Here is an 18,954-nt window from a genome sequence, read left to right as displayed (position 1 = left end):
GTTGTCCTCCTGTGTGTTTGTACCAGGGTTCAGTTCTTGGTCCGTTCCAGTTCAGACATCAGAGATGGAGTCATGATTGATCCACAGTTTTGTAATATGACTACTGTACAAATAAGTAGAAAAGAAAAATAACAGGTTGTTTTGCTGCATGTTGCTGTTTTATCTTTCATCGGTTAATTGTCCGTCTTGCATCCCATGCTAGCAAAGCAGCCTCCTCATAGTGCCTCACAGTGGTAGATGCCTGGTAAGACAGGACAGGCTAAAGATGGAGAAAGAAAAAAAATATATAACTTTCTTGAGGCAAAACAACCAAACAATCAAATAATTAAGGAAATGAAAAGTAAGAAATGATGTTTGAAGAACTAGAATAATCATGCTTTTATTAAGAGACTGGGATTCTGATCTGCTTAAAGTCCAAAGAGCCTGTTAAAAGAAAATTCTACATTCTTTGGTGAAGCACTTTTTAATATCACTCGTATAGCTGTATAGCAGCCTAACTTTGGACACACCTTCTTATTCAATGGTTTTTATTTGTTTTAATTATTTTTGACATTGTAGTTTAATACTGAAGACATCAAAACTATGAAATAATATGGTATGGCCATAATATGGATTACAACAGAAGTCAAATAGGGCTATCCATTGTGTACTAACCCTACCTCTGAACAACACAACCGATGGTCTCAAACACATTAAGAAGGCAAGTAGTTCTACAAATGAACTCTTGACAAGACTCATGTTAATTAGAAACCATTCCAGGAGACCACTTCATGAAGCAGACTTAGAGAATACCAAGAGTGTGCAAAGCTGTCATGAAGGAAAAAGGGGGCTACTTTACAGAATCTAAAATATAACATAATGGTTTGTTTAACACTTTTTTGTTCATTAGATAATTCCATATGTAAAGGCAGATTTGAATATGTGACCTATGTCCGTATTTAAGGTCGTACAGGGTTATTGGCGGTCATTTCCTATTTAAGGTAGGAACCTTTGTTGTGTGGTCAGGTGTTCCACACGGAAAGGTGAAACGTTTTTTGACCGTTGAAGCAGCATGGTGCTGCGGGAGTTATGTGTGGATGTTCGTCTGTGAAATGTCATGTATTGGACTCTTTGGAGCTCATATCATGGAAATAAACGGACCAAGAGTTCAACTTGCAAATATGACTTGAACTTTCATTCATGAAGCATGGTAATTCACAGCGCGTCAATCAGGTAATCCAGGTGCAGAGCCTCAGTGGTTTAAAGCTTTGGCTAGGCCTCTACACCACATATGTTTTTTCATAGTTTTGATGTCTTTGGTATTAATCTACAGTGTTTCAAATAATCAAAACAAATACAAAACCTTGAATGAGAAGGTCTTTCCAAACTTTTGACTGGTAGTGTCGCTTAGCACAAAGACTGAAAACGGGGAGACAGTAAGCCTTGAATTCATGAAGCTACAAAAATCAACCCACCAGGATTCCTCTATGGTTCACTAATAAACATGCATAATCTGAAGGTGAAGTGCTGGACCGCTACTCATAAACGCCAGGGAGTTACGTCAAACCAGTTTGGAGTCCTAAATAAAAATCTTCATGCTTCTTTTTCTGTCGAGGATCAATATTTTAAAAATAATCTGGAAGGAGGAGGATCATGTAGAAGCTATCAGGGTGGTAGAAATCATGAGCAGGACCAGCATAGAGCCTCTCTCAAACACTCATTTCTCAAATTACAGCCAATTAGCTCAGGTGATTTACTGCGTTGTTAGAAAGACGTAGGTGCCTGCGTTTTAATGCCTTTGTGATAGCTGGGCCAGCTGTTCACCTTGTATTCAATCTTTATGCTCGGCTGAATTAGCAAACTACTGGTGATAGCTTCATAAACAGAAATGAGCTCACGATTAAACCTCCAACAGTTTTAATTTCTTTCTGCGTGGATCCAAATAAAACTTGCAGTAGAGACGAGAGGCTGGTAAAACACATTCTCACTCTCATCAAGATGATGAAAAAGCATCTTTCCAAATATGTTGAACTTTTTCTTTTAACAGTTTAACAAACTATAAAACCTTTGATACTTCGCCAACTTCTCAGTTTACCAATAATGCAAACTTAACCCTCCCAGAAATTAAACTTGTTGTGACTGAAAGCCAATTTAGCGTCTAGATACAGAGCAAAATAAAAATGAGCATGCTTGTTTTGCCAGTGAAGAACAGGCCTAAAAAAAGTAAAGAATAATAAAGATGCAACCTCTGGGAGCTATCTGGGATTTGGAGGCAGATGCAAGTTGTCAGGAGGAGGAGGATGAGGAGGAAGAGGCAGTTTGGTTGAGAGAGCAGGGCCACTGTAAAATGACATCAGTCCAGGATCATCCGGTCCAGGGCTCCAGCATGGGCTGTAGCAGCAACAGGCGAGGGAGGCTGCCAGGGGTGGTGGGGAGGCACGGGGGAGCCGCAGGAGTGTTTGTTATGGCGGGTGGAGAGGTTTGTGTGGGTCGCTGGGCAGGGCAAAGGAGGGTGCAGGAGTGGGCAGCCCTGAGGGATGCTATACCATCACAGTGAGAAGGCACGGGGCTTGCATGTTTTTATGTGTCTGTGTGTCTGTGTGTGAGATAAACCAAGAACCGGATGCAGGGGGTAGAGAGGGGGAGTACGAGGGGGTGCAGAGGGGCAGCTGTGGGGATCCCGCCTCAGAATATGGTGGTCTCATACTTGGTGCTGACGGGGCGCCTGTTGGAGTCCCGGTGGTCCAAGAGCCAGGTGGTGCTGCCCAGGGACTGCATGTCTGGGTCCATCTCCAGGGGGTCGATCTGCCGGGGGGAAGGGAGGGAGGAGGGACGAGAGGAGGGCGTGAGACGGGCGGCAGTGGAGGCCATTGCGCCACACTGACAAGTCCTCAGCTCACACACGTGCATGTGGATTAGAGGTACAGTCCAGTGATCATGTTATAATCACAGACACTCAGGGCTCAATCCACAACATGGATGATGTCTGACAGAAATACTCTGTGTTAGCCGCAGCCGTAAACCAAAGTCACAACCCTCTGGGAGTTAAAAAAAAAATACACTGATTAGTTGTTCAAAAGCAAAGTGTGCTCTACACAGTGGCTCACACAGACATTGGGGCTGTTGTCATTATATAAGCAGTCAAAACACACATACTGATGAATTTACTTGAAGCTAGAAATGAATTTTAAATGGCCTGAAAAACCCTCAAGATAGGCATTTGAATTTTTTAAATTCCCTGCGTATGGAATGACATCCTCAGCTCAACATGTCTTATTAAAGAGATAGTAACACAAAGAATGAGAGAGGGAGCTTAAAACCATCCAACAGACAACTTCAACCATCGTCTTTACAAACCCTCACTGGCACAATTAAGCCAACAGTCCTTAAATATAGAGGGAGTAAATCACATCCAGAAACCCTCTCCTCCCTGAATGTATTTAACCACAACTCTAAGAATGTGAGATGAAGATGAGAGATGGGAAAGTAAAGGGATGAGGAGACCGTTTATGGTTGAAATATTAACGTGAATATGACAAGGAGACAAAGTGCATTGCGGCACCCGATCGACGACAACAACAACAAGAAAACCAAAAACAAAGAGAGGAGGGGGGGAAAGTGTGAAAGCTGATGTGTGCTGATTACAGGTTAAATAGAGGAAAGGAAAAAGAAGGACCTGGACTCCAGGGCTAACAGAGTGCAACGGGAGGAAGGAAGGACGGTGGGTAGTACACGTGTGACAGTGACAGCAGCGGCATTCGAGTTGAGGGGCACCCTGGGAAGCAGGAGGACCAAGAAGACAAGAAAAAAGACATGTTAAAAAAATAAGAGAAAAGAGGGACAGAGCATTTCAACGCAGCACACAGATCATTGAGCAGCAGCAGCAGAATCAGGAGGAGCTGTCGTCACCCGTCTACGGCTAAAGGAATCATATTAGTCAAGAAATTCTGCTTCTTCTGTTCTTGTAATTGACATTCACTACAGCCCTCCCCCAAAGAGTGCCTGTCCAATCACAGCTTAGCAACCGTAACTAGGCACGGCAGGTCTGTCAAGGTTTGGATTTGTACACATGTTGAAGCGGTGTGCAGCGGCTGCTGTGAGGAGGGAGATTTAGAGGCTTTTTTTAGCCTCACAAAAAAACAAAAACATGAAAATAAATAGTCGGGGTTTTATTCTCAGTGCGTATCTTTAGCAGCTAATGTTGCATGCTCTGCTAACTAGGTTACTACACACTGTGCTACTGCAGAGGCAAAGAAGAACATTATTATGTAACAGCTTTATATGGTTGCAGGTTATAAAAAACCTGGTTCACATACACTGCCAGTGCTACTGTGTGGAAGCTTGGAGTCCAATAGAGATACTCGACAGGGAAAGTTAACTTCAGCAGCTCCAAGTTGTTTCAAAGATTTATGAGCCGTCTGTCTTTCAATCCAATCAGCTCCTGTGACGACGACTTTTATCTGCACCCCGACAAGTGAGAGTCTCATTTCAAACTGGGATTGAAAATTAGCAGCAACACCAGGTTGAGCAAATAACACTTCAGTCTTATGTAGCTTTACTCTTCAGTGCAGCACAGTTGTGTTCCCTTCTTTGTCCTCTACAAGAATCATCAAAATGTCAAAGATGCTTTTATTGTGCCCGAGACTTGTTCTTGTTTTAGATGGAGTATCAGCAGGAGCCAGCTGAGCTAACATTAGCTTAACAAGCCATCTAGCCACAGCTGATAAACTCTGTCAGTGAAAATTTGAGCGAGACTCGGGGTGTGTGCCCACTGAAAGTGAAGCGACGCTGTAAAAAATGTCATCTCACTTATTGTGCATTTTCATGTGGCTGATTTGCTGCTCAAAGCATGCTGGGATACTGGGCAGGACCAAGCTGGCTGGGCCCACTTTTTTTTAAAATGCTTTTCTCCCTCACTATGTCCTAATAGTCCAATCATAGGAAAACAATGATGTGCTGTTAAGTAAATCAACCTTGTGAGGAGCTCAACTCAAGACAACAAGTGAGCACTGAAGCAGAGGAGAGATAAGCTGAATTGGTTGCGTGCAGCAGGCATAGTTTCCGCTACTAGGACAGAGAGGCCTGTTAATGTGTAGCTCTGTCTTTAAAGAGAGGACTACTTTTATTCTAAGCATGAGGAATTTAAATTATGATAGAATTTAAATTGTAAATATGAGTACCAAACTTCACAGTCATTGGGACATTACAGTATTTCTCAGTTGCTAAAACACTAAACCCTATTGTCTGAGCCAAATTCCTTAGCGGCCTGAATCCATGTATTGAATCAATCACTCCTTTGGCAAAACCATAAGCACTTTTCACCTGTTAGACACAACTTGCAAACAAATTCTCACTCACTAAAACACATGTTGCACTGTGATGCACTTATGTTGCATTATGGTAAGCACGGGTAGCCAAAGTTAAACTCATTTGAAGCACAGGTGTCACAGCTTAAACACAACAACTCAAAATTGATCACACTTGTGGCTAATGATGTTAGGAAACCGATATAAGTCTGGATCCGGCACGCCAGGGTTTTCCCTCCCGCTTCCTGGCCAGGGAGAATGTGGCTTGTGATGTGGATGAAGTCCTGTGGCCTGACCCAGCACGTAGACATGATGCTGTGGCTGAATGATTGTAGATACTGTAAGCACTTCAGTTTGATTTTGTGAATTACACTGTAATGTAAATCTCATTTATATTTGTGTTTACTTTATTTTTACTGTTTACAGGTGCTAAATTTAAAGAGGATTTATTTATTTATTTTGCAGTTGACAGAGTTGACTACAAGATACTACTGGACAGACTTGAAAACTGGGTGGGACTCTCTGGTGCAGTACTAAATTGGCTTAAGTCCTATTTAAATGACCGGGACTATTTTGTGTCTATAGGTAAATACACATCTGAGCGGATGAAAATCGTATGTGGAGTACCTCAGGGATCCATTCTGGGGCCTCTGCTATTCAACATCTACATGCTCCCCTGAGGTCAGATAATAAGAAACAACAAAATAAAATACCATAGCTATGCAGATGACACACACATTTACATCACCATATCACCAGCGGATTATAGTCCCATACAAACGCTGAGTAAATGCATCGAAAAGACTGGACAAGCCAGAATTTTCTTCAGTTAAACAAAGAAAAAACTAAAATGATTGTTTTTGGAGCCAAGGAAGAAAGGTTAAGGTTACTGCTCAGCTCCAATCTGCACAGATGAAATGTTTAAGCCAAGCCAGAAACCTTGGTGTAGTCTTAGACTCAGACCTTAATTTCAGCAGCCACATTAAGACAATCACAAAGTCAACCTACTATCACCTTAAGAATATATCAAGGATTAAAGGACTTATGTCTCAGCAGGATGCAGAAAATCTTGTCCATGCATTTATCTTTAGCAGACTAGACTACTGTAACAGGGTCTCCCTAAAAAGTCCATCAGATGACTGCAGCTCATACAGAATGCTGCTGCTCGAGTCCTAACAAGTAGACCACATCACTCCAGTTCTTAGATCTCTACACTGGCTTCCTGTCTGTCAGAGAATAGACTTTAAAATCCTGCTGATGGTTTATAAAGCCCTGAATGGTTAAGGCCCAAAATACATTGCTGATCTGCTGCTACTGTATGAACCACCTCGACCTCTGAGGTCATCAGGTACTGGTCTGCTTTCAGTCCCGAGAGTCAGAACGAAACATGGTGAAGCAGCATTTAGTCATTATGCACCACATATCTGGAACACACTCCCTGAAAGCTGCAAGTCCGCTCCAACTCTCACCTCTTTTAAATCAAAAACTAAGACTTTTTTATTTGCCACTGCCTTCCTATCTTAGCTTATTATAACTCACTTTAAATGCAAATTTTAATGTCATTTTTTATTTATTCTAATTTTCCTTTTCTTTTCTGTTTAATTATATTTGTCATTTAAATTGTGTTCTTTTATGCTTGTCTGAATGTATCCAATGCTTTAATGTTTTAATGTAAAGCACATTGAGTTGCCCTCGTGTATGAAATTCGCTATACAAATAAAGCTGCCTTGCCTTGCCTAGTGTGTAATGACTGCTCACTATTGTTTTTAATTTTGATTTACTTGGGGTATGATCTGACAACATTGTTTGGTTTTGCACATAGAGTGTATAAATAATGGACGTAGTATCCGTGACGTCACCCATCTGTTCCTGAGAGCTGTTTTGAAGCCAATCGATGGCGGCAGCCATATTGGAAATGCAGAACCCAGTCAGGCATAGTGAGACGTAAAGGGGAGGAGTTTGAGCCTCTTAGCCAACAGCTATGTATTTCCGACCGGGAGTCAAGTCAGTCATGTCCTTATTTGGGCAAAAACTCGTAATCTTAATATATTCTGAACTGTAGTGTTAGAAAAAAATTCACCCCCTGTACAGAGTGTGCCGATAGAGAAATTAGGTACGTAGAGCCAAGCCGTTTTTTGAACCAGTCTGTAAACATGTTTATTAATGCTGCAAAGATCGTCTTTTTTCAATTGGTGTCTACATGGTTTCCGGTCAGCCAGCCTCAAGCCCCTTGGTTTTGCAGGAAGACTCGGAGGTTTGGTGAATGTAGTTTGAAAATTGTTTTTTGTGTTTATAGTGTTGAGAAAAGCGTGGTGGATGTCAAGAAATGTGTTTTAGCAGTTGAGAAATACTGTAACTTACGGGGGACCAATCCAAATAAAACACAAATAGTATGCCTTCAACATTTCCTCTTCAAAGCAGCTACGTTTTACAGGATTCACACAGACATTAAAGCATTAAAGCAAATTGCAGGAGATAGGAGTTTCCCCCCCCCCAGTCTCATTTCAAACTTAAACAACCAGCCAGACTCATTATGCAGCTCTGTGATTACTCCATATATTATCCTTACAGGCAGGTAGTAAAACAAAGTGATTTGTGTCTCTGCAGAAGCATGTGGTCTAGCAGTATGCATGCTCCTGGCTGAGCAGCTCTCTCAGGTGACAGTGATCACTGAGTGCTCATTATATGCAGCCTGAGAGGTCAATGCATCACTGCGGGGCTCAGGCTGTACGTGGACATTTAGGCAACACACTTAATCAACAGTGAGGAAGCAGCGGATCGTCCAACCAACAGAGCTGAGCCCACAGAAACATCCCCGAGGAAATCATATACCTGCCTGTGGGCAACAAATAAAACTCCTCATTCATCAATTTTCGCATATGCAGAAAAAGAAATCTCCTCTGATCTGAGTGACTCAGAGTCGAGGGGTGGGCGTGATGAAATTGTTTGCAAAGTAATGACTCAACACTTTCAGCTTGAAACAGCAAATCTTCCTTTGCAGGAGGTCCTTTGAGGATTCAAAGGGGGGAAAAAGTCGGTCAGAAGGTCTGTGTATCTTTATAGAATATGGTTGTTTTCCTACTTTACCTCCTGTGCTTTAGAAAAGTGGAGCACACATCACACAGACACAGAAATACACATTCAACTGGTGTTTTCACAGAGTTGTGAGGGTGGTACTCACTGCTGATCTCCGCATACTATTCCACGACTGCGATACAGGACGGCTGGCTTTGGTCTCCACGACCTCCGAGGTCAGAGATGTAGGCGGGACGTACTGTCTCGCCCTGGTCTGGACAGCCATCTGATAGGCCACTTCAAATGCCTGTCCCAGTGTGAGGATGATCTCATAGGTTTGTGTCTGTGTGAGCAGAAGATGATAATTTGCCGTGTCAACCGTTGATCATAGAAAAGATTCAAGCTGAGTTTCTGTTAACCTTTAGACATTTGGTGCTCAGGCCTTTTGCTTGTGTAACAGATAGGCAGTTTCATTCCCCACATTTAGAATTTAACTAACTGGATGTTCGGTGTTGGTTCTTTCAGTCAATTTGAGAGCCTGAGATAAAATCAAAAGTATATTCATTATTTTTATGATTCCTGACTCTGTTTCAGCTCTCGCTCAAAGTTACTCTTTGTTAATTGGGTTTGAAAATACTTGTTCTGAGCAATTATTTGTGTATCACACAGAATAACATTGCAACGTGCCCCCAAAATGCTGCTTTTCACATCACCGGGATAATTACTTTGTGTAATTATCTGTCGGCTCATGCTTGAATATCTCACAAAAGCCAAAGCAATTTGACATCTCATTGTGCACATGGAGCAGTTCAGTTTAATAAAAATAAGGAAGGCAGAAAATTGTGTTTAGGCCTCGTTAGACTTTAAAAATGTTGTTCTGCAGTTAACCGACACTCTGCAGTGGATCATCTCGCAGAGATAAAAGACTGTCTCTGACCTTTACTGACGCTCTGACAGAAATTACAACATATTAAGTGCCTATATATGGAAATGTCAAGCATAGCAGGAGTGGAACTTCAATCAAGCCATTCGATGAGCCAATCAAGAAGATAATGCCCAAAGGATGCTTCATGCAGTTTAAACAGCAGGATTCTGACATATTAGTCTGATAAACTGTCTTCTAAATCAATCACTGATGGATTTACGTCATACATCTTAAGAGTTACATGAAGACTGAAGAGGTTCCTCAACTGATTGTATGAATCTAACATTGTCCATTGTCTCATAGGTTCCTCTGAGTCGCTGCTGCTATGGACGTGCCAGACTCCAGCGGTTCGTTGTCTCTCTCTCTCTCTGTCTCTCTCTCTCTCTCTCTCATTCTCCTCTATCCTTCTTTCCAACCCCAACTCGGTCTCAGCAGATGTGTGTCTAACATGAGTCTGGTCCTGCTGGAGGTTTCTGCCTGTTAAAGGAAGTTTGTCCTTGCCGCTGTAACTTGCTAAATGCTGCAAAGTGCTATTCCTGAAGCTTATAGTTAGAGCTGGTTCAGACTTGGACCAGCTCTTAGTTATGCTGCTATAGGCTCAGACTGAGACACTGGGATCCCACCTCTCTGCTCTGTCTGCCTGTCTCTTATTTTAACTCACCCTGTCCCATTAAAGATACTAACTGAAGACCTTTAGCGAGTCCCTGAGCTCCCTTGTCAGGTTCCTCTGAGTTGCTGCCGTAACTTGCTAAATGCTGCAAAGTGCTCTGCTCATGGTGGATTAAGACGAGATCAGACTGAGTCCTGTCTGTAAGATGGGCCTGGATCTTATACTGTCTTGATGTTGAGTCTTTGTTAATAATATAACAGAGTACGGTATAGATCTGCTCTGTTTGGAGAGAGTCTTGAGATAACATTTGTTGTGATTTGGTGCTATATAAATAAAGACTGATTGATTGATTGAACATTGCTCTTATATAGTTACACTATGTACTGATATTCTGAGCTGGACACAGTTCATATTTTTCTCCCTTGAACAGGAATGAGTTACTCACCACTTCCACAGTGCTGAAGACGTGACAGAAGTGGTGGCCACTCTTCAGATCCTTGGTAATATAAGCAAAAGTGCAGAGGTCATCAGGGTCCTGAGCGGCACACGAGATGTTCCTGATCTCGTGCTCCGCGACTATAGTCTGAAGAAGAGAAGAGTGAGGTGAGTGCTAACAGGAATTCAACCACTAATGGAGGCTAAGAGAGTCAGCCGCAGTGTTTACGTCCAACAGATCGATACACACGCAAACATACTTTCCCATTACCTTCGTGGCTGCATCGATGAACTTGACCCCTCTATAGGTAATAGACAGTATGACTACTGGACCCTTTCTGGAATCCTTTGATTTCTGTAACGGACACAGTTAAAAGGGTGAGAGAGGAGTGCAAACCACAACACAAAGACAAAGTTTCATGCCCTATAAGCAGAAATATTAATGAAAGTGATAGTCAGTTGTATTCTTCCTTTCTAACCCTCTTTCTTTTTTACTGACTACTTTCTGGAATTTAATAATTTTGAGACATCAGAAAGTATTTGGTCTTCAAAGCGATCGACCACTGTTGAAGCTTTTTCAATAACACTTACCCTAATTTTAGCACAGGCATCTTGTGTGGACTCAATCCCTCGTAGATCCCTGATAATCATTGATCCTAGGTACTACAAGAACCAAACAATACACACCAGGATTAGCTCAACACTATTTCACCATGAGCATGTAAGACGTTGAGGACAGAGAGTTGAGTTCAGCATTTTTGTGGTCGCCATCTTGGATTTTTTGGACTATATTTGGACAACAGGGAAGATATCATCCATATCATCTTTGCTTAATCTCCTCTATCCTTCTTTCCAACCCCAACTCGGTCTCAGCAGATGTGTGTCTATGAGTCTGGTCCTGCTGGAGGTTTCTGCCTGTTAAAGGAAGTTTGTCCTTGCCTAACTTGTTAAATGCTGCAAAGTGCTCTGCTCATGGTGGATTAAGATGAGATCAGACTGAGTCCTGTCTGTAAGATGGGACTGGATCTTATCCTGTCTTGATGTTGGGTCTTTGTTAATAATATAACATAGAATACGGTCTAGACCTGTTCTGTTTGTTGTGATTCGGCGCTATACAAATAAAGATTGATTGATTGGTGCATCATTATGTCTCTATACTGGTTGGCAGGCCTTATCTGGTAGTGAGTTACTAACCAAAGGTAGCCTGACCCCAAAGTGTGCCCTTCTCCTTTGTAAATTTTGCTCTAAGGGACCATAACTAACAAAACTAACATCATACTGCAGTGAATAATACTTTGAACCAGCAACTGAGACCATAAGCATTTTTGTAAAACACATACTGAAGTAATAAGTCAACTGAGAAGAACATTTTTCCATTGGGTTGGGACACAAAGTGCAGTCTCACCCTGCTGGCCATTAGTTAGAATGCAGGTTTAAGGAACTTTCACATTATCCTCCCTTGTAAAACGACATTTTACAACCAGGTCTTATTCACAGTCTATTTGACTAGGTTAACAAATATTGTCTGCAGAGCATGAGATGGAAACACTCTATGTTAAGTTCTGTTTTTGATAACAAACAGTAGGCAGTTTGGTGAACAAAAAAAAAGTGCATGTCTGCTTCTTTGCTGAAAAGAGGGAAAAAAATGACTTACAGTTGCCTCGTATCCGCAGGAGTCCAGAATGAGTTTCTCAGGCTGGTGATGCCAAGCGGACACGGTGGCGTAGGTAGCAGAGTGGCTCGGCGGCCGGAGGTTTATGCGAGAGTCTTTTTGTCGCTCGCTGTGTCTGTCCTGAACAGTGAGCACAGCGGGAACATATCATCAGCATTTCTGACATGAAACAAATCAAACACCCACCTTTAAACAGTCTTTGTTCACACATTTACATAAACGTTCTAGTAAGTATAGATAACTGGAACTGAAATGCTACATACATTAACTCCATGTACATTTCTGTGTCTCGTGTAGGTGGTGAGGTAAGACTTGTGACTGTTGCACATTAGTGTAAAAGCAGCTGAAGTCTGCCTAGTCAGCACTTTGATAAAAGTCCTTTATGATCTGCTGGTTTGCTCATAAATATTCATGCTAGGTTTAGGTCAAAGTGGGCCATGCTTGGCTCTCTCATAAATCACTTGTCAGAGTAAAATACACTATTGGAAATAATCCACTAAGCATTTGGGGAAAATGATGACTATTGATTTTCCATTTAATGGATCCTGTGAGTGCAGGCGGGCAACATTTCCCTGATCTGTGGGCGCTTCTCTGTGTTTTCACTTCAGCCTCAGTGAGTCAGAAACCAGGCCTGCCATCTTGACTGTCTGTGTATGTGTCGCAGGTTGACCTTTAGCAAATGGTACAATATGATCACCGAGTTATTCTTGGTTTGTATTCTTCACAGGAATCCAAGAATTTCAAGAAAGCAGAGAAGAACTGAAGATTTCCACATTGAGGGCTGATGAGATCAAACTTACAGATCAACTGAATCTATTTTGTGAACTCTGTCCATGTTGTGTTATTTTAACTTACAGTTTAATTATATTCATCCAAATAAATGATCCTATTCAAACTTTAATAAAAACGTACAAGTCATTGACATAGTGCTTGCTTTATCTCAGTAAATTAGGGCCCAAGCACTGACATGCAGTGGCGGCGAAGGCCCTATTGAAACCCGAGAGATTGAGATTTTCCTTCTTTCTTTCTTTATTTCTACCTACCCAAGTAAATTGCCCTTTTGGAGCCTTCAACATGCCCCAAAACTCACTAAAAGTTGCACATGCAGCAATGCTCAATAGTGCCACCTTCCTTCCAGCAACACACCTCCTTAACACGGTTCAATCTACATGCATGACTTTTTTTTTTCCTGTATCTATCAGGCCAAGACCTACAAAAATGATTCCTAATGTCATAGTGAAATCCCAGCAGGAAGTCGGCCATTTTTTTTTTCAGTTTCCCGCCTGATTTGCGGGGGTATGTGTTTAAGAGACCTTGCCCTAGGCCTTTTCTCCGATCAAGTCCAAACCATGCACATTCTGTAGTAGACACATTGACAATTCAAAATTATTGGAGGCATACCGTTCAGACCAAAATTGTGGGCGTGGCAGACTTTCAGGCGGTGCATCAAATGCACATGTCTCGCCATAAACAGGAAATTGATTTTTGGGGGCTTTAAAATGCCCCAAATCCCACCAAATCCAACAAGCTCATCAGGCCTGAAAATTTGAGAATTTTTGGGTCTTGCACAAAAACCTCCCCATAGAGGTTATTTTGAGCTACATGCATGAAAATGAATATACATATTCATGGCATCAGGACACACAAAAAAGCCTCCCACAACCATATCTGAAACTCAACAGGAAGAAAAATTCAAAATGGCGCCCAAATAAGGGTGCATACTTTTGAGAACTTGTCCTAGGGTTTTTCTCTAGTTCAGTCAAAACAAGGCACATTCTGTAGTAGATACATTGACGATTCGAAATTTTAGAGGCATACCATTCAGACTAAAATTGTGGGCGTGGCAGGCTTTCAGGCAGAGCATCAAATGCACATACACCTTTGAATGTGAAGAATGGCGCCCAAATAAGTGTGCATACTTTTGAGATGGTTTCCTTGGCAATCTGCCAAAAACTTGGAACATTAGCACCACCTTAAGGACACAAGCGGTATATACTCTCAGATCTTGCTTTTACATCATGTGGTGGCTTATATCAGGCAAGGGTTTGGATGTGGCGGTGGCTCACATAGTTGGTGGCTGCAGGTTTGCGAGGGCCTGTTCATCGCCGCTTGCGGCTTTAATTAATGTTTCTATCTCTCTATACAGCTTTTATCTCATACTATTTTCACACCCCTCTTTTAAATATGTATTCCCTTTCTATTTCTTTAAGCTTCTTCTTATTGTTTCTTTCCTTATTATTGCTTTAATCATCTCACTTCCTTTGTCCTCTTGGTCTCAGTTCATGTTGTTGGGTTCCTGTGCTGCCTGGGTTCTTCAAGGTTCTTAAGGTTTCTTATGATGATGGGTTAAATTGTTGTTTGGGCTCTGTTGCTGTTGGATTGTAATGCGTTGTTCTCATGTTTGCTTCTGCTTGTCAATCAAAGCCCTTTGGAAACACTTGTTTTTAAAAGGCGATACATAAATATCCTTGCTTCTCTCCACTGGCTTCCTCTGCGTTTTAGAATAGGTTTTAAGATTTTACTGACCACTTTTAAAGCTCACCTGGGTCTCGCCCCAAACTCCATTTTAGAAATGCTAACAAATTACGAGCCATCTTGCTGCCTTAGATCCTCAGGTGGGGCATTTTTGGTTGTTCCAAAGTCGAGGCTCAAATGCAAAGGAGATCGCACATTCTCCATCAGAGCTCCTCAACTTTGGAATGACCTCCCTGAGGAGATAAGGCACGCAGAGCCGGGTACATGTTTTAAATCTCTTCTTAAAATCCATCTTTACAGACTTGCTTTTATGTGACTTCATCCTTCAAACCGCTTTTACTTCTATTTTATTATTGTTTTTAGTTTTTATCCAACTAATTAATTGTTTTTAATTTGATTTGGTTATTTTTTTTGATTATTATTATTATTATTATTATTTATTATTCGTTATTTTAATGTTCCTAATTTATCCTTTTAACTTTGACTAATTTCCCCGATGTGATTTTGTCGTCTTATTCTGAAAACCTATTTTTTCTGTCCTTTTGTTGCTTTTATTTACTTTTCCATTTTTATTTATTTATTTTGTTTATTTATCCTTGAAAAACCTCTTAAACAATGATTCACTGGTCTTTTGTCACACCACTTCATTCCGTTTTTAACCTCACATTGCATTCTGTTTTGCATTGTTAAAATTCCTCCACCCTGTCTGTCAAAAGGTTTACTTTGTTTTTAGAACCATGTTTTGTTTGTCAAAGCACTTTGTTAACATTTTTTTAAAGGTGCTATATAAATAAAGTTATTATTAATACATTCTTATTCATTGTTTGGCTTAATTAAGTTGTTATCTCTGATATAATGACAAACTTTGATACATCCTTTATTTAGTTTCTTATACATAATCTCAGATATATATTCCATAATGTGGAACTAACCTTCTTGATTCATTTATATCAGCCGGCCCACATTAAAGCTTAATAGCTACATTTGAGAAAGTCAAAACTATATGTAATATAATCCAGTTATTTCAGTTGTAGCCAGAAGCAGCAGTGCTGAGCGTCATAACATAACTTTCCTAACTCTGTGTTATATAACCCTCAGTGGCACTCAGCTGCTAGATTATGAGGTAAACAGAGATAACAATGATGCAGTCTTATACAACAATCCTAAAAGCAATCCTGATGTCATCAAGGCAACAGTATTCAGTTTTTTCAAACTTCACAAGAGAGCTAGGTCAATCTACACCTCTCTCAAACAGCTTTCAAATTACTGAACACTACAGGAATCATTTCAGAAATGCTACAACTGATAGAATTTGTTTAGCTTTTAGACCGTCAAATACATTTTCTACAAAATAGACAAATCATGCTGATAAAAATCCTGCAGAATTCCAATACTGTTATTAAGAAAGATTGATTTCCGACGCTGTTCTCCGTCTCATCCATCCAGCATTATTAAAGAGTTTAGTTATCGGGGTATAAACATTGAAAGTAAATCTCAAACACAGAGTTACTATTACCAACAGGGAATAAAACTGAAGCATTTCCAAGCCACAAAATCCAATATCCCAAACTCCTCATCTACAAGAAAAGATCTCTCCTTTGTTTAATTTCTAATAAGATGTTTGCTTTACAAGGACAATTGTATACATGTGCATAAAAATAGACATTTTTTTAATGAGCATATCTGAGTTGAAGTCTATTCTCAATCTTCAAAATATAACCTTCAAAAAGAAGCATTTTCAAGGCATCACAAATCATGGTAGAGAAATTCCTACCACATCACTGTCTAGAATCTTGTGTCTCTCTGTAAATCCTAATTACTCCTCGGCTGTTTTCATTGGTTGCAGTCTGATGTTGCTGCGGTTCTTTGGGTCAGCCCACTGCATCTAAAAAATGTGACTACAACTCCAACAGCATGTGACAAGACACCCTGACACATCCGACTGTGAGCAGCCTCCTCTATTATTCAGCCAGTCGCTCACTGAAAGTCTGTTCTTTGGTGTTTTCCCAGAAGAAGATAAAAAAGAGGAAGGACTCACTACAGAGCGCGGCCTCTCGCAGTATGAACGCAGAGAAACACTACAGTCTTGGTCGACTCCCCTCCGCCTCCGGTCCGACTCTGTCAAGGGCAGGAGCATATCCATGGAGCGACTGGTGTAGGGGTCCATCTGACTGAGGGGGGATGTGGTCTGCGACAGGAGGTCATGGAACTGCAACCCACACAAACACAGATGAGTCCATAATAAACAAACACAGGAACAGCACAGATTAATGATCTGACAGTACTGTCTACACGGCTGTTTTCCCTGATCTACATCCAAGCTTAATCCTCAACAAAGAGCCTCCTCCATGGAGAATCTCAGTTCTTTTTAGCCCGCTTTAATCTGCCTGGGAAATCAGCCCTGAGTATTTCACTGTTGTGAACATTATGATATTGAAGAATCTCATTCCAAAATTAGACATTGGTTTCTGGAAGAAAAAAAAAAAAGATCCTATTTCTGACAAAATGATGCTGGCATGGAAATAAAGCTTCTCATGAAACAGTGTTTACCTTCCACTGAAGCTCTTTTTGGCCTGCTGTTCAGAAAGCAAAATAAACGGCTGTAATCATTCATCTCTATTTCAATACTGAGCACCAGAATAACATATGGGCAACCAACTTAAATTTTAAATTAAAAAAATCTGTATGGAGACCACTGACCTTAAATACGGGTTATACAGAAGATGTGTGCAGCTCTATATCCTCAATTGGGCATATTGAGCAAATCCAATCTATTAACCAAGTTTGCATGGGCAGTATGTTTCTGCAGCTGGATGATTTAACAGTAGCATGAAAAACTCTTATGTCTGATGTACACTCTTAATGTGTGCTTCGGATAAAAACTTCTCTATGGTTGTGCTCTTTTTTGGCTTCAAAGCAAAGCTAACATCAAATCAGTGCCACCTAATTCAACATCTTCCTATAGCAGCCATTATGCTCTGACATCACCCCCGGGATGGGACGGTAACATAATTAGTTAGCATGTCACACTGCAGTATTTCAGGTTCAAGTCCCATAAACACAGGGAATCTGACAAATTGTCATCATGATCTCTTCTAGATTAATTAATTGGAAAGATAAAATGTGGAACAGTATTTTAAGACATTAGTTGCCTAACTTTTCAGCCCGCGACCCCCAAAATATAGGTACCAAAAGACTTGTGACCGCCCTCGAAGTGATTAAACGTTGTTTCATACTTCATTTAGCTGGTCTGCAGAAAATTAAGCACCTACATGCACACCTGGCTGTATTCCCTGCGGTGCTTTGAATTAACTTGCTGCTACTGATGCTTCTATTGATTCATTTTTAACTTAACCTAACCTTAGGGGTCATCAGGCAACAAAGAAAGACAGAAAACTAATGAAACATTTTTAATTTTGAAAGATTTTATTTGAAATTTGACTATTTCTGTCAGTATTTTTTAGAATAATGGATAACATAGACAACTTTAGATAATTTAAAAAAGAAAAACAATTCAGTAAGACGTTTTGCAACCCTAAATTAGTGTCTCGCAACCCCCCAGGGGGTCCTGACCCACACTTTGGGAACCACTGCTCTAAGATAAAAAAAACACTTTTAAAGGTGACATATTACGCTTTTTTCATCAAAATATATTGGTCTAAGAGGTTCCCAAAACATGTCTTTAAAGTTTATGCTAAAAAAAAAAAACACTTGAAGAGGGTTTTTCACAGCCTGAAAAACCCTCTTCTTCAGCCCTGTTCAGAACGGTCTGTTTTCCCTCTGACCACGCCCCCTCAGGAAGTGGATGTGGCCTCGGCTCTCCAGCAGGTTGATCTAATGTTTAAATGTTGGCTGAATATACCATAGACTGTATAAAAGGAATATACACGACTGCTTACAGACCCGCATTACTTCAACCCTCTGAATTTGATCCAGAATCTGATCCTAACGGAGAGGCGCCTGCAGCAGGACCTTTCTGAACGATTGGTCACAGATTTAGTGTTTCTTGTTGTTTTATTTGTCAGTATGTCGACGTGTATCTTGGTACACAGCTTCTAACATGTAGCTATGTGGCTATGCTAACTAGTGCTAGCAGTTATCCATGTTAAATAAAAATCATCCACTAGATCTTCAAATCTGCAGACGTGGGGAGTAAAACCGACCTCTGCCAGAAAGGCAGCAGGACCTCTCTGAACGATTGGTCACAGATTTTGTGTTTCTTGTTGTTTTATTTGTCAGTAAGTTGACGTGTATCTTGGTACACAGCTACTAACATGTAGCTATGTGGCTATGCTAACTAGCGCTAGCACTTTTCCATGAAATCATCCACTAGATCTTCAATTCTGCAGGCGTGGGGAGTAAACCGACCTTTGTGTTTATTAAGACAGCCTACAACTAGCATGCCTCCCTCCTAAGCTCCTTGTTAGCACACATGTGTGCAGGTAATGAAAAACGGAGGAGGAGTTGAGTTGTATTTTATACAGTCTATGGGCTGAACAAGCTCCGAGCTCTGACTCCGTGACAGACCAGATATTGT

The 18,954-nt window shown here is 40.9% G+C and overlaps 1 protein-coding gene across 1 annotated transcript in view; it reads right to left on the bottom strand.

Annotated features, from left to right (window-relative positions):
* Positions 1-805: 805 nt before the first annotated feature.
* anks1ab (ankyrin repeat and sterile alpha motif domain containing 1Ab) overlaps positions 806-18,954 on the bottom strand; it is a 59,535-nt gene continuing 41,386 nt past the window's right edge. Inside the window, exons 7-14 of the mRNA XM_034685044.1 lie at positions 16,456-16,626; positions 11,925-12,062; positions 10,862-10,933; positions 10,542-10,625; positions 10,281-10,418; positions 8,467-8,643; positions 3,656-3,754; positions 806-2,784 (exon numbers count right to left, since the gene is read on the bottom strand). Coding sequence (XP_034540935.1) covers positions 2,665-2,784; positions 3,656-3,754; positions 8,467-8,643; positions 10,281-10,418; positions 10,542-10,625; positions 10,862-10,933; positions 11,925-12,062; positions 16,456-16,626 — 999 coding nt within the window. The 3' untranslated portion in view covers positions 806-2,664. The remainder of the gene's footprint in view (positions 2,785-3,655; positions 3,755-8,466; positions 8,644-10,280; positions 10,419-10,541; positions 10,626-10,861; positions 10,934-11,924; positions 12,063-16,455; positions 16,627-18,954) is intronic.

The sequence above is a fragment of the Notolabrus celidotus genome, chromosome 1 (genome assembly GCF_009762535.1).
Source record: "Notolabrus celidotus isolate fNotCel1 chromosome 1, fNotCel1.pri, whole genome shotgun sequence".
Classification (NCBI taxonomy): domain Eukaryota; kingdom Metazoa; phylum Chordata; class Actinopteri; order Labriformes; family Labridae; genus Notolabrus; species Notolabrus celidotus.
The sequence above is the reverse complement of the archived record's forward strand: the minus strand, read 5'-3'. Positions and strand labels throughout refer to the sequence as shown.